This window comes from Mercenaria mercenaria, chromosome 18 (assembly GCF_021730395.1).
Source record: "Mercenaria mercenaria strain notata chromosome 18, MADL_Memer_1, whole genome shotgun sequence".
NCBI classification, from domain to species: domain Eukaryota; kingdom Metazoa; phylum Mollusca; class Bivalvia; order Venerida; family Veneridae; genus Mercenaria; species Mercenaria mercenaria.
This window is the reverse complement of record NC_069378.1, coordinates 38,866,857-38,891,175: the sequence shown is the minus strand read 5'-3', so window position 1 is coordinate 38,891,175 and position 24,319 is coordinate 38,866,857. Positions and strand designations below refer to the sequence as shown.

Here is a 24,319-nt window from a genome sequence, read left to right as displayed (position 1 = left end):
ACACTAGTATAGTTTTGATCTGAAAATGAGCTGTAGATGCAATTAAAATCTAGTGTACATGATGTGGTTAATAAATCCATAATTAAACCTTTTAGTTTAACAAATATAATATTCCTGAAATGATTTTTCTGAATGCAATCTGAAATGATTTTTCTGAATGCAAATATATGTTTAATTTGTTTAATTACTTACTGACCTATTTGTTATCTATGCAGCAGTTTGATTTGCTGTGAACAAATTTTGAACCATTTTACAAAAATATGTTTTGAATGACGTATTGAATTTTTTAACAAGAGCTGTCCATAAGACAGCCAAGCTCGACTATTCGAAATATTGTCCCAGAAGCAGGAAAATATTACCCAAAAAGGTTAAATATCAGAAGATTTTTAAGTTCAAAAGGGGGAATAATTTGACCAAAATGCATATCAGTTATGGGACTTGCTGCTATCAACTAGTTTTATAACCCCGAAGGCACATGTGAAGTTTCAATTCAGTATCTGCATTAGTTTTCGAGATAGAAACTTGCATGTAAAACTTTAACCAGAATTTTCAAAGTCCAAAAGGGGGCATAATTTGCCCAAAATACATGCCAGAGTTAAGGGACTTGATCCAGTGAGGTTAGTAATTGATCTAGAAAAAGAAAAAATAAGTGTCAAATCTATATGCCTTTTATAAATAGCTGTATGTACTTGCACGCAAAACTTTAACCAGAATTTTCTAAGTCCAAAAGGGGGCATAATTTGCTCAAAATACATGTCAGAGTTATGGGACTTGACCCAGAGAGGTTGGTAATTGACCTAGAAAAAGAAAAAATAAGTTTCAATGCTATATGCCTTTAATTGATGGCTGTATGTACTTGCATGCAAAAACTTAACCAAGGTGTGACGCCGACGCCGACGCCTACGCCGACGCCGACGCCAGGGTGAGTAGAATAGCTAGACTATTCTTCCACCAACTAATTAAACAGTTTTAATCTTCCTGCATTAAAATACTGAATAACAAAAGCTGTCCGTAAGACAGCCAAGCTCGACTATTTGAAATATTGTCCCAGAAGCAGGAAAATATTACCCAAAAAGGTTAAATATCAAAAGAGTTTTAAGTTCAAAAGGGTGAATAATTTGACCAAAATGCATATCAGTTATGGGACTTGCTGCTATCAATTAATTTTATAACCCCGAAGGCACATGTGAAGTTTCAATTCAATATCTGCATTAGTTTTGGAGATAGAAACTTGCATGTAAAACTTTAACCAGAATTTTCAAAGTCTAAAAGGGGGCATAATTTGCCCAAAATACATGCCAGAGTTATGGGACTTGATCCAGTGAGGTTGGTAATTGATCTAGAAAAAGAAAAAATAAGTGTCAAATCTATATGCCTTTTAGTAATAGCTGTATGTACTTGCACGCAAAACTTTAACCAGAATTTGCTAAGTCCAAAAGGGGACATAATTTGGCCAAAATGAAGGTCAGAGTTATGGGACTTGCTGCTATCAACTAGTTTTATAACCCCGAAGACACATGTGAAGTTTCAAATCAATATCTGCATTAGTTTTGGAGATAGTAACTTGCATGTAAAACTTTAACCAAAATTTTCTAAGTCTAGAAGGGGGCATAATTTGCTCAAAAACATGTCAGAGTTATGGGACTTGACCCAATGAGGTTGGTAATTGATCAAGAAAAAGAAAAAATAAGTTTCAAATCTATATGCCTTTTAGAAATAGCTGTATGTACTTGCAAGCAAAACTAACCAGAATTTTCTAAGTCCAAAAGGGGGCATAATTTGGCCAAAATGAAGGTCAGAGTTATGGGACTTGCTGCTATCAACTACATTTATAACCCCGAAGACACATGTGAAGTTTCAAATCAATATCTGCATTAGTTTTGGAGATAGTAACTTGCATGTAAAACTTTAACCAAAATTTTCTAAGTCTAAAAGGGGCCATAATTTGCTCAAAATACATGTCAGAGTTATGGGTCTTGACCCAGTGAGGTTGGTAATTGATCTAGAAAAAGAAAAAATAAGTTTCAAATCTATATGCCTTTTAGAAATAGCTGTATGTACTTGCACGCAAAACTTTAACCAGAATTTTCTAAGTCCAAAAGGGGGCATAATTTGGCCAAAATGAAAGTCAGAGTTATGGGACTTGCTGCTATCAACTAGTTTTATAACCCCGAAGACACATGTGAAGTTTCAAATCAATATCTGCATTAGTTTTGGAGATAGTAACTTGCATGTAAAACTTTAACCAAAATTTTCTAAGTCCAAAAGGGGGCATAATTTGCTCAAAATACATGTCAGAGTTATGGGACTTGACCCAGAGAGGTTGGTAATTGACCTAGAAAAAGAGAAAATAAGTTTCAAAGCTATATGCCTTTAATTGATGGCTGTATGTACTTGCATGCAAAAACTTAACCAAGGTGTGACGCCGATGCCGATGCCAGGGTGAGTAGAATAGCTAGACTATTCTTCAAATAGTCGAGCTAAAAATCATGGAAAACCAGGAAATGCCTAGTATGTAGATAAATTGTTAGATACCTTAGGTTTTAATGACGTCTGGCTGAATTTTGATTCAAACTATTAACTATTATGCTATATCTAAGCAACGGCTACATGATCAGTACATACAAAGCTAGAAAGTTATCGAAACTCAAATACTATAGGAAATTAAAACTTGAATTCTGTTATGAGAACTATTTAGATATTTTATCAAACAACTTACTGAGAAAACAATATGCCAGTCACATAGCTAAGAGACTGAAGTTTGTCAATATACTGGTATTGACAGAAAAGATCATACATGTAAAATATGCTCTAGACTGTTTGTTGAATCTGAATATCATTTTCTACTTTGTTGTATTCACAGCTTGGACCTCTGTTAACAAATTCATTAATATTATGTCCTCTACTAGCAAGAAAAGATTTTGATAACAAGAGGGCCATGAAGGCCCTGTATCGCTCACCTGACCTATTGACCTCAAGATCATCAAGATAGTTTCATTAAGATATGGTCATAAATGTGGCCTCTAAAGTGTTAACTAACATTTCCTTTGATTTGACCTGGTGACCTAGTTTTTGATCCCATATGACCCAGATTCGAACTTGACCTAAAGATCATCAAGATTAACATTCTGACTAAGTTTCATGAAGATACAGTCATAAATGTGGCCTCTAGAGTGTTAACAAGCTTTTCCTTTGATTTGACCTGGTGATCTAGTTTTTGACCCCACATGACCCAGATTCATACTTAACCTAAAGATCATCAAGATTAAAATTTGACTAAGTTTCATGAAGATACAGTCATATATGTGGCCTCTAGAGACTTAACAAGCTTTTCCTTTGATTTGACCCGGTGACCTAGTTTTTGACCCCACCTGACCCAGATTTAAACATGACCTATATATCATCAAGATTAACATTCTGACCAAGTTTCATTAAGATATGGTCATCAATGTAGCCTCTAGAGTGTTAACTAGCTTTTCCTTTGATTTGACCTGGTGACCTAGTTTTTCAATCTACATGACCCAGATTCAAACTGGACTTTGAGATCATCAAGAGTAACATTCTGACCAAGTTTCATGAAGATACATCATAAATGTGGCCTCTACAGTGTTAACAAGCTTTTCCTTTGATTTGACCTGGTGACCTATTTTTGATCCCAGAGGACCCAATATGGAACTTGTCCAAGATTTTATTGAGGGTAACATTCTGACCAAGTTTCATGAAGATTGGGTCAAAATTGTGACCTCTAGTGTTAACAAGCTTTTCCTTTGATTTGAACTGGTGACCTAGTTTTTGACCCCAGATGACCCAATATCAAACTTGTCTAAGATTTTATTGAGGGTAACATTCTGACTAAGTTTCATTAAGGTTGGGCCAAAATTGTGACCTCTAGAGTGTTAACAAGTTTTTTCTTTGATTTGACCTGGTGACATAATTTTTAACCCAGATGACCCAATGTCGAATTTTTCTAAGATTTTATTGAGGGTAACATTCTGACCAAGTTTAATTCAGATTGGGTCAAAATCGTGACCTCTAGAGTGTTAACAAGCTTTTCCTTTGATTTAACCCGGTGACCTATTTTTTTGACCCCAGATGACCCAATATCAAACTCGTCCAAGATTTTATTGAGGGTAACATTCTGACTAAGTTTCATTAAGATTGGGCCAAAATTGTGACCTCTAGAGTGTTAACAAGCTTTTCCTTTGATTTGAACTGGTGACCTAGTTTTTGACCCCAGATGACCCAATATCGAACTTGTCCAAGATTTTTATGAGGGTAACATTCTAACCAAGTTTCATTAAGATTAGGCCAAAATTGTGACCTCTAGAGAACAGTCAAATTGTTGACGACGGATGACGGATGGACGGACGACTGACGATGAACGACGGACACAGGGCGATCACAAAAGCTCACCTTGAGCACTTCGTGCTCAGGTGAGCTAAAAACGTAAAATATATAAGCGAAGCTTTTGAACTACGAGAACAATTTACTCTTGAAGATGTAACTGCTTCTTAAATTTTTATGTAATTCTTAATGCCCTGTATTTATGTATACTATGTTTTGTTTGTATGTATCAATGATATGATTATGTATATGCATGTCTTGACCATATTGATAAACACACTGTAAATGGTCAAGCGCATTTGTAACGCCAATTTGCCAAGAAATGAAACAAAATATATACACGCTGGTTCTACATTTGCATATATACTCAAATTTCTGTAATCATGTCCCAAAACATCAGCTGCGACATTTTAGTCTTTTTAAGGGATTGATACCAGAGAACTTCAAATTCTCTGTCTGAAAGTTAACTGGATCTTGAGGATACAATTAATTTATAGAGATAGTGTGCATTAAGTGGAATATCTAAATTCATAACAGTTGGCATAATTACAGGAACACTAGTTAATAATATGCATGATTCTAGAAAATTCCATTTCTTAAAAAATTCCAGGAAAAAAAATGATTTTAGGAACAGAAGTTTATCCCAGGAACATTAGTATTTATTTAGAGAAATCTTAACTCATTCCAGGCACACTGCTAGTAAATTCCCGGAACACTAGATCTATTGTCAAATTTCAGGAACACTAGAACAATCCAGGAACACTGCTAGTAAATTTCAGGAACACTAGTTCATTTCAGGAACACTGCTAGTAAATTTCAGGAACACTAGTTCATTCCAGAAACACTGCTAGTAAATTTCTGGAGCACTTGTTTGTTCCAGGAACACTGCTAGTAAATTTCAGGAACACTAGTTCATACCAGGAACACTGTTAGTATATTTCAGGAACACTAGTTCATACCAGGAGCACTGCTAGTAAATTTCAGGAACACAAGTTAATTCCAGGAACCTTGCTAGTAAATTTCAGGAACACAAGTTAATTCCAGGAACACTGCTAGTAAATTTCAGGAACACAAGTTAATTCCAGGAACACTGCTAGTAAATTTCAGGAACACAAGTTAATTCCAGGAACACTGCTAGTAAATTTCAGGAACACAAGTTAATTCCAGGAACCTTGCTAGTAAATTTCAGGAATACTACTTCATTCTAGGAACACTGTTAGTAAATTTTAGGAACACAAGTTTATTCCAGAAACTCTACTTTAAAATTCCAGGAACACTTGTTCCTTCCAGGAACACTGCTAACAAATGCCAGGAACACCAGTTTAATTCCAGCGAAACTATGTTAAATTCCAGGCACGCAAATTAATTCTTGAAACACTAATTAATATCATGAACACTACCAGTGAATTTCAGGAACAAACAATTGAAGAACACAGTTTAATTCAAGTAACACAACAAGCTAATTTCAGGTACACTTTAAGTAAATTCCAGGAAAACATGTTAATTCCAGTAATACTAGTTAAGTGCAGTACCAGGACACTACCAGTAACTTCCAAGAACACAGGTTAATTCTGGGAACACTAGTTCATCGCAGGAACACCACCAGTAAATTCCAGGAACACTAGTTAATTCTAGGAACACTAGTTTATTCCAGGGACATAAGCTATTCCAGGATTATAGCTCATTCAAACAGTACATGTGAATTCATGAAAAAAAATTTAATTCTAGGAACACAAATTAGATTATCTGACATTGTGTAACTGGAAACAACCAAGGAAATAAACTAAAAGTATTACAAAAGAACCAACTAAAATAGATAATAACCAGTAAAGCATGGTGTTATATAGACAGGTACATCATATGTACTTCTTAAAAATATTCACAAACAAGTGCATTTTAAGACCTGATGGTTAATATTCTGTCTCCCCTAAGCATTTGGCTTAAGTTTCACACTTTTTAAGATTTACATCAATATTTAATAATAAGAATAATGAATTAGCACAGAATGAAAATATAAAGCGAGACACGTTCTCTCCAAAAAAGACCTGTATGGAAAATGTTGAATTTATTAAGATGTATAAACTACACATGGTATAAATTACATAATTGCCAAAACTGAAACGAGTTTAAAATCTGATTGCTTACTAACAAGGTACAACTTCCTCGAAAGTATCCGGGGCATACACCATCACACGCCTTTTTAATTCATTTCGTCCAACTCCGGGCGGACCTGGAAGTACAGCAAAGCAAAACAAAGTCCCCTATTTGTTACGTTCAAGTTAAGCATTTGTTTACCTGTTTTAAGTAAATCTGCATACATCATTCACCATTGCCCTTCGTAATATGTATACATAGTTGTTTAAGGGGTTAAAAATGACAAGAAAAGGATATGAAGTACTGCCAATTTGACCTTTCATGTCACCATATTACCTTTATGCATTCTTCCCCACGTCTTTAATACTTTCAACCAAGGTAATTGAGAGTTCTTTCATGGACATAAAAAGGCGCTATGCGGATATATTCACAAATTTTTTTTATTCGTATGAGATATTTTCTGGAAGTATTTTTGTAACTCGATTGCCAAACCTAGATTATATATATGCTTTTTAGCATAAGGAAATATAAGGGTAAGAATATTATGCTATTACATGTATTAAAGCTTTGCAATGAATAGTGTGTATATCATCAGCAGACTACACCTGCTCAACCATGCATTTATTGGCCAGCTTCCTATTTCTACCAACTGTATTAATTAATTCTGTGGGAACTACAGGCATTAAGTGGCACCAAACTGTTATAATCCTATAATTAAATCAAACTTACTAACTTTTGTTCCAACAAACGTTATTTAAATTTTAACAAGAAACATGGAAGTTGAACAAAAACCAGGTTTTCAAACTTTACATCACGCCATCATGTTCTGTTTTAAAAAAAAAAAGAGTTATATTCTGCTACATCCATTCATGCTATTCAGTACTAATACAATGTTCTGCTACATCCATTCATGCTATTCAGTACTAATACAATGTTCTGCTACATCCAGTTACACTATCCAGTACTAATACAATGTTCTGCTACATCCATTCATGCTATTCAGTACTAATACAATGTTCTGCTACATCCAGTTACACTATCCAGTACTAATACAATGTTCTGCTACATCCAGTTACACTATCCAGTACTAATACAATGTTCTGCTACATCCAATCATGCTATTCAGTACTAATACAATGTTCTGCTACATCCAGTTACACTATCCAGTACTAATACAATGTTCTGCTACATCCAATCATGCTATTCATACTAATACAATGTTCTGCTAATCATTCATGCTATTCAGTACTAATACAATGTTCTGCTAAAATCCAGTTACACTATCCAGTACTAATACAATTTCTGCTACATCCAGTCATGCTATTCAGTACTAATACATGTTCTGCACATCCAGTCATGCTATTCATACTAATACAATGTTCTGCTACATCCAGTCATGCTATTCAGTACTAATTACAATGTTCTGCTACATCCATCACTATCATAAAATGTATCAAGCTATTCAGTGAATACAATGTTCGCTACATCCAGTTACACTATTCAGTACTAATACAATGTTCTGCTACATCCAGTTACACTATCCAGTACTAATACAATGTTCTGCTACATCCAGTCATGCTATTCAGTACTAATACAATGTTCTGCTACATCCAGTCACGCTATTCAGTCCTAATACAATGTTCTGCTACATCCAATCACGCTATTCAGTACTAATACAATGTTCTGCTACATCCAATCACGCTATTCAGTACTAATACAATGTTCTGCTACATCCAGTCACGCTATTCAGTACTAATACAATGTTCTGCTACATCCAGTCAGCTATTCAGTACTAATACAATGTTCTGCTACATCCATCATGCTATTCATACTAATACAATGTTCTGTCTCATCAGTTCACTATCATACTAATACAATGTCATGCTACATCCATTCTGCTATCAGTACTAATACAATGTTCTGCTACATCCATTCATGCTATCCAGTACTAATACAATGTTCTGCTACATCCAGTTCATCTATTCCAGTACTAATACAATGTTCTGCTACATCCATTCAGCTATTCAGTACTAATACAATGTTCTGCTACATCCAGTCAGCTATTCAGTACTAATACAATGTTCTGCTACATCATACATCAGTATAACAATTCGCTAATCCAGTCTACATCAATACAATGTTCTGCTACATCCATCACGCTATTCAGTACTAATACAATGTTCTGCTACATCCATTCACGCTATTCAGTACTAATACAATGTTCTGCTACATCCAGTCACGCTATTCAGTACTAATACAATGTTCTGCTACATCCAGTCATGCTATTCAGTACTAATACAATGTTCTGCTACATCCAGTCATGCTATTCAGTACTAATACAATGTTCTGCTACATCCAGTCATGCTATTCAGTACTAATACAATGTTCTGCTACATCCAGTCACGCTATTCAGTACTAATACAATGTTCTGCTACATCCAGTCACGCTATTCAGTACTAATACAATGTTCTGCTACATCCAGTCACGCTATTCAGTACTAATACAATGTTCTGCTACATCCAGTCATGCATTCAGTACTAATACAATGTTCTGCTACATCCATCAGCTATTCAGTACTAATACAATGTTCTGCTACATCCAATCATGCTATTCAGTACTAATACAATGTTCTGCTACTCCATCACTATCCAGTACTAATCATGTTCATCTACATCAGTCACTATTCAGTACTAATACAATGTTCTGCATACATCCATCATGCTATTCAGTACTAATACAATGTTCTGCTAACATCCAGTCACGCTATTCAGTACTAATACAATGTTCTGCTACATCCAGTCATGCTATTCAGTACTAATACAATGTCTGCTACATCATCTGCCTATCAGTACTAATACAATGTTCTGCTACATCCAGTCACTATCAGTACTAAACAATGTTCTGCTACATCCATCAGCTATCAGTACAATACAATGTCTGCTACATCCAGTCAGCTATTCAGTACTAATACAATGTTCTGCTACATCCAGTCAGCTATTCAGTACTAATACAATGTTCTGCTACATCCAGTCAGCTATTCAGTACTAATACAATGTTCTGCTACATCCAGTCAGCTATTCAGTACTAATACAATGTTCTGCTACATCCAGTCATGCTATTCAGTACTAATACAATGTTCTGCTACATCCATCATGCTATTCAGTACTAATACAATGTTCTGCTACATCCAGTCATGCTATTCAGTACTAATACAATGTTCTGCTACATCCAGTCACTATTCAGTACTAATACAATGTTCTGCTACATCCAGTCATTAGACTATTCAGTACTAATACAATGTTCTGCTACATCCAGTCATGCTATTCAGTACTAATACAATGTTCTGCTACATCCAGTCATGCTATTCAGTACTAATACAATGTTCTGCTACATCCAGTCATGCTATTCAGTACTAATACAATGTTCTGCTACATCCAGTCATGCTATTCAGTACTAATACAATGTTCTGCTACATCCAGTCATGCTATCAGTACTAATACAATGTTCTGCTACATCCAGTCATGCTATTCAGTACTAATACAATGTTCTGCTACATCCAGTCATGCTATTCAGTACTAATACAAGTTCTGCTACATCCATCTGCTATCATACAATAAAATGTCTCTACATCCAGTCATCTATCAGTACTAATACAATGTTCTGCTACACCTCACTATTCAGTACTATACAATGTTCTGCTAATCCAGTCATGATCATACTAATACAATGTTCTGCTACATCCAGTTACACTATTCAGTACTAATACAATGTTCTGCTACATCCAGTCATGCTATTCAGTACTAATACAATGTTCTGCTACATCCAGTTCATGCTATTCAGTACTAATACAATGTTCTGCTACATCCAGTTCATGCTATTCAGTACTAATACAATGTTCTGCTACATCCAGTTCATGCTATTCAGTACTAATACAATGTTGCTACATCATCACTACAGACTAAACAATGTCTGCTATCCATTGCATTCAGTACTAATACAATGTTCTGCTACATCCAGTACACTATTCAGTACTAATACAATGTTCTGCTACATCCAGTCATCTATCAGTACTAATACAATGTTCTGCTACATCCAGTTACACTATTCAGTACTAATACAATGTTCTGCTACATCCAGTCATGCTATTCAGTACTAATACAATGTTCTGCTACATCCAGTCATGCTATTCAGTACTAATACAATGTTCTGCTACATCCAGTCATGCTATTCAGTACTAATACAATGTTCTGCTACATCCAGTTACACTATTCAGTACTAATACAATGTTCTGCTACATCCAGTTACACTATTCAGTACTAATACAATGTTCTGCTACATCCAGTCATGCTATTCAGTACTAATACAATGTTCTGCTACATCCAGTCATGCTATTCAGTACTAATACAATGTTCTGCTACATCCATTCATGCTATCCAGTACTAATACAATGTTCTGCTACATCCAGTTACACTATTCAGTACTAATACAATGTTCTGCTACATCCAGTCATGCTATTCAGTACTAATACAATGTTCTGCTACATCCAGTTACACTATTCAGTACTAATACAATGTTCTGCTACATCCAGTTACACTATTCAGTACTAATACAATGTTCTGCTACATCCAGTCATGCTATTCAGTACTAATACAATGTTCTGCTACATCCAGTCATGCTATTCAGTACTAATACAATGTTCTGCTACATCCAGTCATGCTATTCAGTACTAATACAATGTTCTGCTACATCCAGTTACACTATTCAGTACTAATACAATGTTCTGCTACATCCAGTTACACTATTCAGTACTAATACAATGTTCTGCTACATCCAGTCATGCTATTCAGTACTAATACAATGTTCTGCTACATCCAGTCATGCTATTCAGTACTAATACAATGTTCTGCTACATCCAGTCACGCTATTCAGTACTAATACAATGTTCTGCTACATCCAATCACGCTATTCAGTACTAATACAATGTTCTGCTACATCCAGTCATGCTATTCAGTACTAATACAATGTTCTGCTACATCCAGTACATATTCAGTACTAATACAATGTTCTGCTACATCCAGTCATGCTATTCATACTAATACAATGTTCTGCTACATCCAGTCACTATTCAGTACTAATACAATGTTCTGCTACATCCAGTTACACTATTCAGTACTAATACAATGTTCTGCTACATCCAGTTACACTATTCAGTACTAATACAATGTTCTGCTACATCCAGTTACACTATTCAGTACTAATACAATGTTCTGCTACATCCATTCATGCTATCCAGTACTAATACAATGTTCTGCTACATCCATTTCATGCTATTCAGTACTAATACAATGTTCTGCTACATCCAGTTCACTATTCAGTACTAATACAATGTTCTGCTACATCCAGTTACACTATTCAGTACTAATACAATGTTCTGCTACATCCAGTCATGCTATTCAGTACTAATACAATGTTCTGCTACATCCATCATGCTATTCAGTACTAATACAATGTTCTGCTACATCCAGTTCACTATTCAGTACTAATACAATGTTCTGCTACATCCAGTTCACTATCAGTACTAATACAATGTTCTGCTACATCCATCATGCTATCAGTACTAATACAATGTTCTGCTACATCCATCATGCTATTCAGTACTAATACAATGTTCTGCTACATCCAGTTCACTATTCAGTACTAATACAATGTTCTGCTACATCCAGTTGCTATTCAGTACTAATACAATGTTCTGCTACATCCAGTTACACTATTCAGTACTAATACAATGTTCTGCTGCTACATCCAGTTACACTATTCAGTACTAATACAATGTTCTGCTACATCCAGTTCATGCTATTCAGTACTAATACAATGTTCTGCTACATCCAGTTACACTATCCAGTACAAATACAATGTTCTGCTACATCCAGTCATGCTATTCAATACTAATACAATGTTCTGCTACATCCAGTCATGCTATTCAATACTAATACAATGTTCTGCTACATCCAGTTACACTATTCAGTACTAATACAATGTTCTGCTACATCCAGTTACACTATTCAGTACTAATACAATGTTCTGCTACATCCATTCATGCTATCAGTACTAATACAATGTTCTGCTACAATCACACAATATAATGTACACAATGTTTCAACTAAATTGCAACGTTACAATATATACAATGTTCTGCTACATCCAGTCATGCTATTCAGTACTAATACAATGTTCTGCTACATCCATCATGCTATTCAGTACTAATACAATGTTCTGCTACATCCAGTTACACTATTCAGTACTAATACAATGTTCTGCTACATCCATCATGCTATCCAGTACTAATACAATGTTCTGCTACATCCAGTTCACTATTCAGTACTAATACAATGTTCTGCTACATCCATTTACACTATTCAGTACTAATACAATGTTCTGCTACATCCAGTCATGCTATTCAGTACTAATACAATGTTCTGCTACATCCAGTTACACTATCAGTACTAATACAATGTTCTGCTACATCCAGTCACTATTCATACTAATACAATGTTCTGCTACATCCATCATGCTATCATACTAATACAATGTTCTGCTACATCCAGTTACACTATCAGTACAATACAATGTTCTGCTACATCCAGTCATGCTATTCAATACTAATACAATGTTCTGCTACATCCAGTTACATATTCAGTACTAATACAATGTTCTGCTACATCCAGTCATGATCAGTACTAATACAATGTTCTGCTACATCCAGTCACTATTCAGTACTAATACAATGTTCTGCTACATCCATTCATGCTATTCAGTACTAATACAATGTTCTGCTACATCCATTCATGCTATTCAATACTAATACAATGTTCTGCTACATCCAGTCATGCTATTCAATACTAATACAATGTTCTGCTACATCCAGTCATGCTATTCAATACTAATACAATGTTCTGCTACATCCAGTTACACTATTCAGTACTAATACAATGTTCTGCTACATCCATTCATGCTATCCAGTACTAATACAATGTTCTGCTACATCCAGTTACACTATTCAGTACTAATACAATGTTCTGCTACATCCAATCATGCTATCCAGTACTAATACAATGTTCTGCTACATCCATTCATGCTATTCAGTACTAATACAATGTTCTGCTACATCCAGTTACACTATCCAGTACTAATACAATGTTCTGCTACATCCAGTCATGCTATTCAATACTAATACAATGTTCTGCTACATCCATTCATGCTATTCAATACTAATACAATGTTCTGCTACATCCAGTCATGCTATTCAGTACTAATACAATGTTCTGCTACATCCAGTTACACTATTCAGTACTAATACAATGTTCTGCTACATCCAGTTACACTATTCAGTACTAATACAATGTTCTGCTACATCCAGTTACACTATTCAGTACTAATACAATGTTCTGCTACATCCAGTCATGCTATCCAGTACTAATACAATGTTCTGCTACATCCAGTCATGCTATTCAGTACTAATACAATGTTCTGCTACATCCATTCATGCTATTCAGTACTAATACAATGTTCTGCTACATCCATTCATGCTATTCAATACTAATACAATGTTCTGCTACATCCAGTCATGCTATTCAATACTAATACAATGTTCTGCTACATCCAGTTACACTATTCAGTACTAATACAATGTTCTGCTACATCCATTCATGCTATCCAGTACTAATACAATGTTCTGCTACATCCAGTTACACTATTCAGTACTAATACAATGTTCTGCTACATCCAGTCATGCTATCCAGTACTAATACAATGTTCTGCTACATCCAGTTACACTATTCAGTACTAATACAATGTTCTGCTACATCCAATCATGCTATTCAGTACTAATACAATGTTCTGCTACATCCAGTCATGCTATTCAGTACTAATACAATGTTCTGCTACATCCAGTTACACTATTCAGTACTAATACAATGTTCTGCTACATCCAGTCATGCTATCCAGTACTAATACAATGTTCTGCTACATCCAGTTACACTATTCAGTACTAATACAATGTTCTGCTACATCCAGTTACACTATCCAGTACAAATACAATGTTCTGCTACATCCAGTCATGCTATTCAATACTAATACAATGTTCTGCTACATCCAGTCATGCTATTCAGTACTAATACTGTAGGCTTACTTATTTTAGTGGTGTACTAATAACAGCGCTTTTAGCGCTATCGCACGTGCGCTAATTCATGTCCGTGCATTAATTTGTCCAAGCATTTTCATGTACATTATCATTTGATGATGTTTTCTTCGAACTTTTGCAAATAAATACTCTTGAGAGTTTGCACTAGTTACACTGCTTGTTAATATTTTAAGGTTCCTATGATATTCCTGTTTATTGTTCATGTTATTATTTTAAATATATGATCATGCAAAATGAAATATTTAAGCTTGTTTAAGTTTGTGTTTTTTCTCATTTGATCAAGTTGTTATCGATTTCCGTATCACCTTCGGGCATGTCCGTTGTTGCAGTCGCGTGTTTACGGAAAGGTGTGAACGTTTGTATTAAGACACAATGCATGTAGGACAAAGGTGATTCAATGATTAAAATGTGTGACAATCTCGTTTTATTTCAGCAATTATAACTAGTATACAGAATATAAAACACGCAGATTATGATATTTAATTACAAGAAGACAATACAGTTTTGTCATAGACACATTATACTTTATATACTGTACGTAAACATAAAGCTACATCACAGTTGAAAGTATCATTGAAAAAATACAAGTATCATCAAGGCACACTATCTTAAAGTCATACTTGGTACATGTTCAGGTTGTATAGGGCCGACAGTCAGATTCGTATTACAATAATTACAGCAGAAACACATTACATAAAAATTGCCGACGGTTAAGTTTATTTCTGAAAATCTTCGTTAATCTCCGTAAATCTTCGAGAGCCTCATCTCGGACAGCGCTAAAATTAGAAATTAGCGGTCTCACAAGAGCGCTAATTCACGTCCACGCATTAATTAGATATTACACCAAAAATTGCGTTTGCGCTAAATTTTTGCCGCGCTAATAAATGTACGCCTACAGTACAATGTTCTGCTACATACAATCATGCTATTCAGTACTAATACAATGTTCTGCTACATCCAATCATGCTATTCAGTACTAATACAATGTTCTGCTACATCCAGTCACACTATTCAGTACTAATACAATAAGCCAAAATGTTTTATTGCCATACGTCATTCCTGACTCGGGACATTAGTTATTAACTGAAATTTCTATTTTTTAGTAACAATGACCTTGATCTTGACCCTAGTGGCCCCATATGCAATTCAAAATTGTGTCTCCACACAAGCTTCCTACACACCAGGTACCATTGCAAGGTGCCGCTCAAGTTATTGAGCAGACAGTTCTTCTTTTTCTTGGTAACGATCACCTTGATCCTTAATCCAAAGCTCACTCTCCATGCAAGGTACATACACACCAAGTTGCATTGTCGCTGAAACTACTTTTCTATTTTCTGTAATAGTGACCTTGAACGTTATCCTAGTGATCTTATATGCAATTCTAAACATTGTCTCTAAGCCAGCTAGTTTCATTGACATAAGTCATTCTTAATTAAAGTCATTAAGTGGAACCCATTTTCTATTTTTTTTCATTTTTACTAACGGTTACCTTGAATTTGACACAAGTGACCTCACGTGCGATTTCAAACTCCATTCTCTATGCAAGCTACATAAACACCATTACAATCTCTCAATTCTAAATCAAGTAATTAACCAAAGTTTGATGCAGCCCATTGACTTTCGCCATGTCGGAATTTTGTCAGAACTAACAAAAAAAGATAAGTATTCAGAACTACCGCTTTACCTATAAGAACTACTGGACGGAATCTGTCTTGAGTGGGCTGGAAGAGTTCTACTTCTTCATAGGTAGGAATATCTTCAATATCGTACTCTGAAATCAGTAATGCTTTCTCCTTACCATTTGATACAATACTAACTTTAATGCAAGCACCATACAACAGTATTATCAACATATTATCCTTCATGTCTATATGAATCTGATGTCATCAGCTTATAAAGCTAAAACTGATGTAAGAAATTTGGTGCTATGTTTCATAGCATTCACAAGAAAATCATAATAGAGTGAACACATTTCCAAGTGGTTACTAAAAGTTATCTTTGTTGCCAGAATTAGTTAATATAAAGTTTAAACAGTATGTAGTCAATGCATGGATAATTAAGCGGATGTAAATATTAGACGTAAAGAAATCATGTAGAGGTAGATGATACCTCTACGGTAGATCTCGGGTGTACCTCCACTGTGCTGGGCCTGGTACATTGTTTTCTTTATCCTTCGTGATCGAGGTATCTTAGGACTGATACGACATGGACTTGTTCCTCCTACAAACAGAAACAAAACATGCTTTAAGTTTTTGAAACCTTGCATAAGGATCTGTAGAAGTGATAGACCTGAACTAGCTGTCTACAAACAAACATATTTAACATGATAACATGAAATGTTCAAAGTTCTGTACGAGTGTTACGACATGATTCCGCTTAAGCAGGTGCTGTGGGGCATGAATGTTTTTTTTTTTTTGCAAACAAAATGAAGCATTTATTATGTTTCCCCTTTATTCTCAGGTACAGACTTGTTCTTACAAATAAATATAAAACATGTATTCACTGTTTTTACTCTCCATTCTCAAGGGGTGATAAATTACTTATACGCACTTACTGCTCTTATAAACAAAACAAACTACAAGATGCTTTTATAAACAAGAGCTGTCACTATTGGTGACAAATGCCCCCCGCAGTGCCTTGACCTTTGACCTGGTGACCCCCAAAGTCAGTAGGGGTCGTGTACTCAATAAGTACTATCAGCATGTGGAGTTTGAAGGTCCTTGGTGCAGTGGTTCGCGAGTAAAGTGCCTTCATGCAAAAAGTTAACGTTTGACATGGTGACCTTGACCTTTGACCTGGTGACCCGAAAGTCAGTAGGGGTTGTGTACTCAATAAGTACTATCAGCGTGTGAAGATTGAAGGTTCTGGGTGCAGTGGTTCGCAAGTAAAGTGCCTTCATGCAAAAAGTTAACGTTTGACCTGGTGACTTTGACCTTTGACCTGGTGACCCCAAAGTCAGTAGGGGTTGTGTACTCAATAAGTACTATCAGCATGTGAACTTTGAAGGTCCTGTGTGCAGTGGTTCGCGAGTAAAGTGCCTTCATGCAAAAAAGTTAACGTTTGACCTGGTGACTTTGACCTTTGACCTGGTGACCCAAAAGTCAGTAAAGGTCATGTACTCAATAAGTACTATCAGCATGTGAAGTTTGAAGGTCCTGGGTGCAGTGGTTCACGAGTATAATGCCTTCATGCAAAAAGTTAACGTTTGACCTGGTGACCTTGACCTTAGACCTGGTGACCCCAAAGTCAGTAGGGGTCGTGTACTCAATAAGTACTATCAGCATGTGAAGTTTGAAGGTCCTGGGTGCAGTGGTTCGCGAGTAAAGTGCCTTCATGCAAAAAGTTAACGTTGTGACGAACAAACTAACTAATGAACAGACGGACAGTTGAAAACTAATATGCCCCCAAAGGGGGGCATAAAAAGCGCATGTCTCCCCCACTGCATAGTCGTATATGCAAGAAGTCAATAGGGGACAAGAGCGAAAGTCAAAGAGACACTGATGGTTGGCTGCAATAGGGATCACCTATTTGGCATGTCCAATCATCCCACTTAGTTTCAACATTCTGGGCCTAGTGGTTCTCAAGTTACGAATGGGATATGGTTTTCCATGTTCAGGCTGCTCTGACCTTGACCTTTGATCAAGTGACCCCAAAATCATTTGGGGTCATCTACTCTCATGTCCAGTTATCCTATTAAGTTTCAACATTCTTGGTCAAGTGGTTCTCAAGTTATTGATTGGAAAGAGTTTTCTATGTTAAGTCCCCTGTGACCTTGACCTTTGATGAAGTGACCCCCAAAAACAATAGGGGTGACATACTCTGTTATTCCTATCTCCCTATGAAGTTTTAAGGTTCTAGGTCAAATGGTTCTGAAGTTATAAACCAGAAATGGATCTCCATTTTCTATCCGCTGCAACCTTGACCTTTAACAAAGTGACCCCAAAATCAATAGGGGTCATCTCCTCTGCATGACCATCATCCTATGAAGTTTCAACATTCTGGGTCAAATAGTTCTCAAGTTACTGAATGGAATTTGTTTTCCATGTTCAGGCCCATGTGACCTTGACCTTTGATCAAGTGACCCCAAAATCAATAAGGGTAATCTAGTCTGCATGTCCAATCATCCTATTAAGTTTCAACATTCTAAGTCAAGTGGTTCTCAAGTTATTTTCTGGAAATGATATTACATGACCAGGTCCCTGTGATCTTGACCTTTAGTAGACTGCCCCAAAAATCAATAGGGGTCATCTACTCTGCATGTTCAATCATCCTATGAAGTTTCAACATTCTGGGTCAAGTGGTTCTCAAGTTATTGATCGGAAATTGTTTTCCTTGTTCGGGCCCCTGTGACCTTGACCTTTAACACAGTGACCCCAAAATCAATAGGGGTCATCTACTCTGCATGACCAATCATCCTATGAAGTTTCAACATTCTGGGTCAAGTGGTTCTCAAGTTATTGATCTGAAATGGTTTTCCATGTTCAGGCCCCTGTGACCTTGACCTTTGACGGAGTGCCCCAAAAACAATAGGGGCCGTCTACTCCGTAAGTCCTGCCACCCTATGAAGTTTGAAGGTTCTAGGTTAAATGGTTCTCCAGTTATTGATCGGAAATGAAGTGTGACGTACGGATGGACGCACGGACGGACAGGGCAAAAACAATATTAATAAATTATTCATTGTCCTCCTTATTCTCTGTTTTAAAAATAAATATAACTGTGAAACGACATGGATTTGTTTCTCCTGCAAACCATGAAAACAGTCTGTGCACTACTAGTTTCTTTGTCTTCAATGCTTGAGTTGATTACGAGTCATGGACTTGCTCCTCTTAGAAACAAAATGATATAAGTTTATTTCCCTTTGTAAAACTATGGAATACAAAATATCGTATATTTTGTGTAGTATCACTGCAATCTATTTCAATACCAGTCATATTTTAAACGGAAGTCATTATAGATGGACCATCTTGTAACTGGAGTTTTTAAGAGTGTAACAAGATATGAAAATCAATGGAAAAAGATATATGAAATATCTAAACCTATGGGCTTTACTTCTGAGCTCAAAAGAAAACTAGATATTAAATTTTAACATGAAGCATTACTTTTTTCGGACTTAACTGATTTAAAGATTACTTACGAGAAGAACGACCAGTACAGTTTCGCAGATCTTCATCACTATGGTAACGTTTCATCATCTCTGTCCTTCAATAAAATAATCATTGTTGAATGAAGTACTAATATACAATTATCAACTTTTTCATAGGTTGGTACCAAGATTTATCAACCTATGAAAAGTCAGTAATTGTTTTATTACATGAATAGATGTATAGTCAGACATGTTATTACAATTGTATTCTCATTTAATTGGACAACTGAAATTGGAAATATTGCCATCTATTTTTAGACCATATCAGGTTGATATTGGTTTTCCAAGCACCTACTTCGATCTACTTTTATTATCCTACTATTTATAACCCAAGATAAGTTGATATGACATTTACTCATTACTTTTCGAACCGTTTTCAGCCAATCAGAGAAACAATAGAATACAGTCATGTAATAAAGATATGTAAATATATATATATCCACCAGATCACAGAAAACGGCCTCTATTAATCCCTGAATTTCATCAGATAGCTTTATTATAACAAGATAATGGAAGCAGAATAATGTCTTGTTTCCTGAAATGTTCCCTGTCCTCAATTAATGTCATTTTCCCAAACTTTTGGTTAGGACTGATTATTATCCTATTTTCATTTTGTTTAGAACATGTTTTATTTTCCCTAACAATTCATTACCTATCCAAATTTTACAAAATGTTGAAGAGATTAATAACAAATATATATTTTTACATTTCAAACCTTTCTTGGAGCTGCCTTGCAGGTATCAGTCCAGTTTTGCCACTAAGCTCTCCTTCCTTACGAGCCTGCCACCACCAGGGGTCGTCCTGACTGACTATATGAAGGACGTCCCCACGACAAAAGTTGAGACCAGCATCAGGGCACGGATTTAACACGTCGTTAATTGGGTTATAATCAAAGAACGCCCGCACTCTCATCTTAAACACAGAGTATTAGGTATGACAAATCATCATTTGCATCATTATCATTTCAAAAAAAGTCGCATCTAACATATATCATTTAATCTTTTAATACGCCAGATTTGAGAATAGGACGTATTATGTGATGGCAAGTGTGTCTGTCAGTCTGTTTGTTATATTTCATTGTCGAAGCACAGCTTAAAAACCATATACATGGAGATGAAACGATGTGCAATGCGCAAAACTGAGTCGGTATGTCAAAGGTAAAACTTAATTAACTTAGTGTCCTACTTTTTCTCCATGAAAATCATTCTAATAATACAGGTATAAAACAGCTAATTACTACAAGATGACAACTGAACAATTTAGGCCCTTCCTTTTCACAACTTCATTTGCAACTACCCCATAATGCATAGTAGTAATAGGCAAGAAGTCAATAGTGGACAGGAGCGAAAGTCAAAGAGACACTGATGGTTGGCTGCAATCATCCCCGCGGCATGTCCAATCATCCCATTCTGGGCCTAGTGGTTCTCAAGTTATGGATTTGAAAAGGCTTTCCATGTTCTGGCCCCTGTGACCTTGACCTTTAACACAGTGACCCCAAAATCAATAGGGGTCATCTACTTTGCATGTCCAATCATCCTATGAAGTTTCAACATTCTGGGTCAAATGGTTTTCAAGTTATTGATCTGAAATGGTTTTCCATGTTCAGGCCCCTATGACCTTTACCTTTAACACAATGACCTCAAAATCAAAAGGGGTCTGCTACTCTGCATTTCAAAACATCACATAAATTTTCCATATTCTGGGTCAAGTGGTTCTCAAGTTATCGGAAATGGGTTTCCATGTTCAGGCCCTTGTGACCTTGACCTTTGGAGTGACAGCAAAAACAATATGGGTCATCTACTTATAAGCCTTGCCACCCTATAAAGTTTGAAGGTTTTAGGTCAAATGATTTTCTAGTTATTGATCGGAAATGAAGTGTGATGGATGCACAGACAGGGCAAAAACAATGTCTCCCCCAGTGGGTGGTGGAGGTGGGTAGACATAATTCTCCAAAACCTATCTACCCATGCAATATGGAATAGCTCTGACCAGTCTGCCATCTACCCCCGCCATCTCGAACAGTTCCATCCAGTCCGCATCTTCCTTCACCATCTCAAATAGCTCTGTCCTGTTTGTCATCTTGCCTAATCAGCATGGCCACGAGATTCATGTTCGCGTGGTTAAAATCCGACAAAAACAAGCAAACTGAATGACTGAAACAGGAAGTACTGAAACATATTATCAAGATCAACTATCATGACGACAATTATAGAAACTTACCTTACTCTCCCTTAGAGTGACAAGCCTATTTGTCCCTGAGACTATTTTCATTGATATTGAACCGGTCATCTTGCCCTGCAATGCAATTATAACAATTAATACATCCGAACAGTGCAATAATCAATACATTTTGATGATGACATTGTTCTGGTCAGTTGAATTATCAATATCAATAAGTTTCGAGGGCAATATCGTTCTACTCAAACCAATAATCATTAATTTTAAAGATGTGTGTGTGTGTCTCCTGGTTTAAAGTCTTTTTCAACAATCAAATCATATAAACGACGGTGTCCACTTGCCCAACTTTATATACTGAAATATCACGCCGATACCCCATATTACCCCACCCAGTCACAATATACTGACACCAGCTGACCAGTCCTAACACTATCCTCTTAATGCTGAGCGCCAAGTGAGGAAGCTACTATTACCATTTCACGTCTTTAGTATAAAATGGCCAGGGATCGAACCCACGACCTACCACACTTGAAGTGGGAGCTCTACCACTAGGCTATGGAGGTAGTCAATTTTTTAAGATGACATCGTTCTGATCAGTACAATAATCAATACATTTTGATGATGACAACATTCTGGCCAGTGCAACAATCGATACATTTTAAAGATAACACCGTTCTGGTCCGTTCAATAATCAATAAATTCTGAGGATAACATCATTCTGGTAAGTTCAATAATCAATACATTCTATCAATAAATTTTGAGGATGACACTGTTCTGGTCAGTTCAATAATCAATACATTCTGGGTGTGACATCGTTCTGGCCAATACAATAATCAATACATTTTAAAGATGATATCGTTCTGGTCAGCATAATAATCAATGCATTTAAAGATGACATCGTTCTAGTCAGTTCAATAGTCATTTTAAGGATGTTATGGTCATGATCAGTACAATAATCAATAAATCTAAAGATGACATCGTTCTGATCAATACATTTAAATATGCCATCGTTCTGGCCATCACAATAACCATATATCTAAAGATGACATCGTTCTGGTCAGTATAATCAAAGATGACATCTTTCTGGTCAGCATAATAATCTATACATATTAAGATGACATCATTCTGGTCAGCATAATAATCAATACATACTGAGATGACATTGTTCTGGTCAGCATAATAATCAATACATACTGAAATGACATTGTTCTGGTCAGCATAATAATCAATACATACTGAGATGACATTGTTCTGGTCAGTATAATAATCAATACATTTAAAGATGACATCGTTCTGGTCAGTATAATAATCAATACATAATAAGATGACATTGTTCTGATCAGTTCCATAGTCAATACATTTTGAGGATATTATCTACATGGTCAGTGCAATAATCAATAAAGTTAAAGATGGTATCGTTCTAATCAATAAAATAATCGACACATTTAAATATGCCATCGTTCTGGCCAGTACAATAATAAACTAATACATTTGAAGATGATATTGTTCTGGTCAGTACAATAATCAATACATTTAAAGATGACATAGATCTGGACTGTAAAAGATTCATCACATTCATCATGGATGACACCGTTCTGGCCAGTACAGTAATCGATACACCTAAAGATGACAGTGTTCTGGAGAGTAACATAATTATCACATTTTGAAGATGACATCGTTCTTGACAGTACAATTATTGACACATTTGAAGAAGACATCGTTCTAGGCAGTACATTAATCAATACATTTTGAGGATGACATCGTTCTGGTATGGAAAAGCATAAGTTCCAGATGCCTTTTTTATTAACTCGAATTTTGGACTTAGGAACTCGAAATTTTGAGTTAATAAATAACATACAGCTGGCACTAATGCTCTTATGTATTCTGGTCAGTAAATAATCAATATATTTTATGGGTTGCATGGTTCTATCAGTTCTGTTAAAACTTTAGTTAACACTGAAAAGGCTGTAAAGGTGGTGGAGTGTAATATTTTCGGATATAGCAACACGCCAAGCACCGTGCGACCATGAAGGTCGAGCTTTTTAACAAGGCAGTCTGATAGACAGCTAAATCCCCCACCACTGGTATGGATAGTGAAGGGGTAAACCTTTGACCTTGAGCTTTCATGAAAATCCTAAAAGGGGTTTAGGAGATACAGAGATCAAACCTTTGACCTTGAGTTGTGACCTTGACCTTGAGTTGACATGGCTGACTCATGAGTTCTTGATGAGGTGATCATTTGACCCAAGTTTAATGTAAATCCTTCAAGGGGTTAAGGAGATACAGAGTAGACACAAAATGGAAGGCTCAAACCTTTGACTCTAATTTGTGACCTTTACCTTGAGCCGGCATGGCTGACT

At 36.0% G+C, this 24,319-nt stretch overlaps 1 protein-coding gene across 3 annotated transcripts in view; it reads right to left on the bottom strand.

The window, feature by feature from the left end:
• LOC123538129 (MAGUK p55 subfamily member 7-like) overlaps positions 1-24,319 on the bottom strand; it is a 105,284-nt gene that overhangs the window by 10,238 nt on the left and 70,727 nt on the right. The window contains exons 9-14 of one of the 3 annotated variants that reach the window (XM_053529614.1): positions 22,002-22,076; positions 20,488-20,693; positions 19,773-19,837; positions 16,772-16,858; positions 16,323-16,409; positions 6,494-6,574 (exon numbers count right to left, since the gene is read on the bottom strand). In XM_053529614.1, the coding sequence (XP_053385589.1) occupies positions 6,494-6,574; positions 16,323-16,409; positions 16,772-16,858; positions 19,773-19,837; positions 20,488-20,693; positions 22,002-22,076 (601 nt within the window). Of the gene's footprint in view, positions 1-6,493; positions 6,575-16,322; positions 16,410-16,747; positions 16,859-19,772; positions 19,838-20,487; positions 20,694-22,001; positions 22,077-24,319 lie in introns of all 3 variants that reach the window. The other 2 variants (XM_053529612.1, XM_053529613.1) reach the window with 2 other exon arrangements.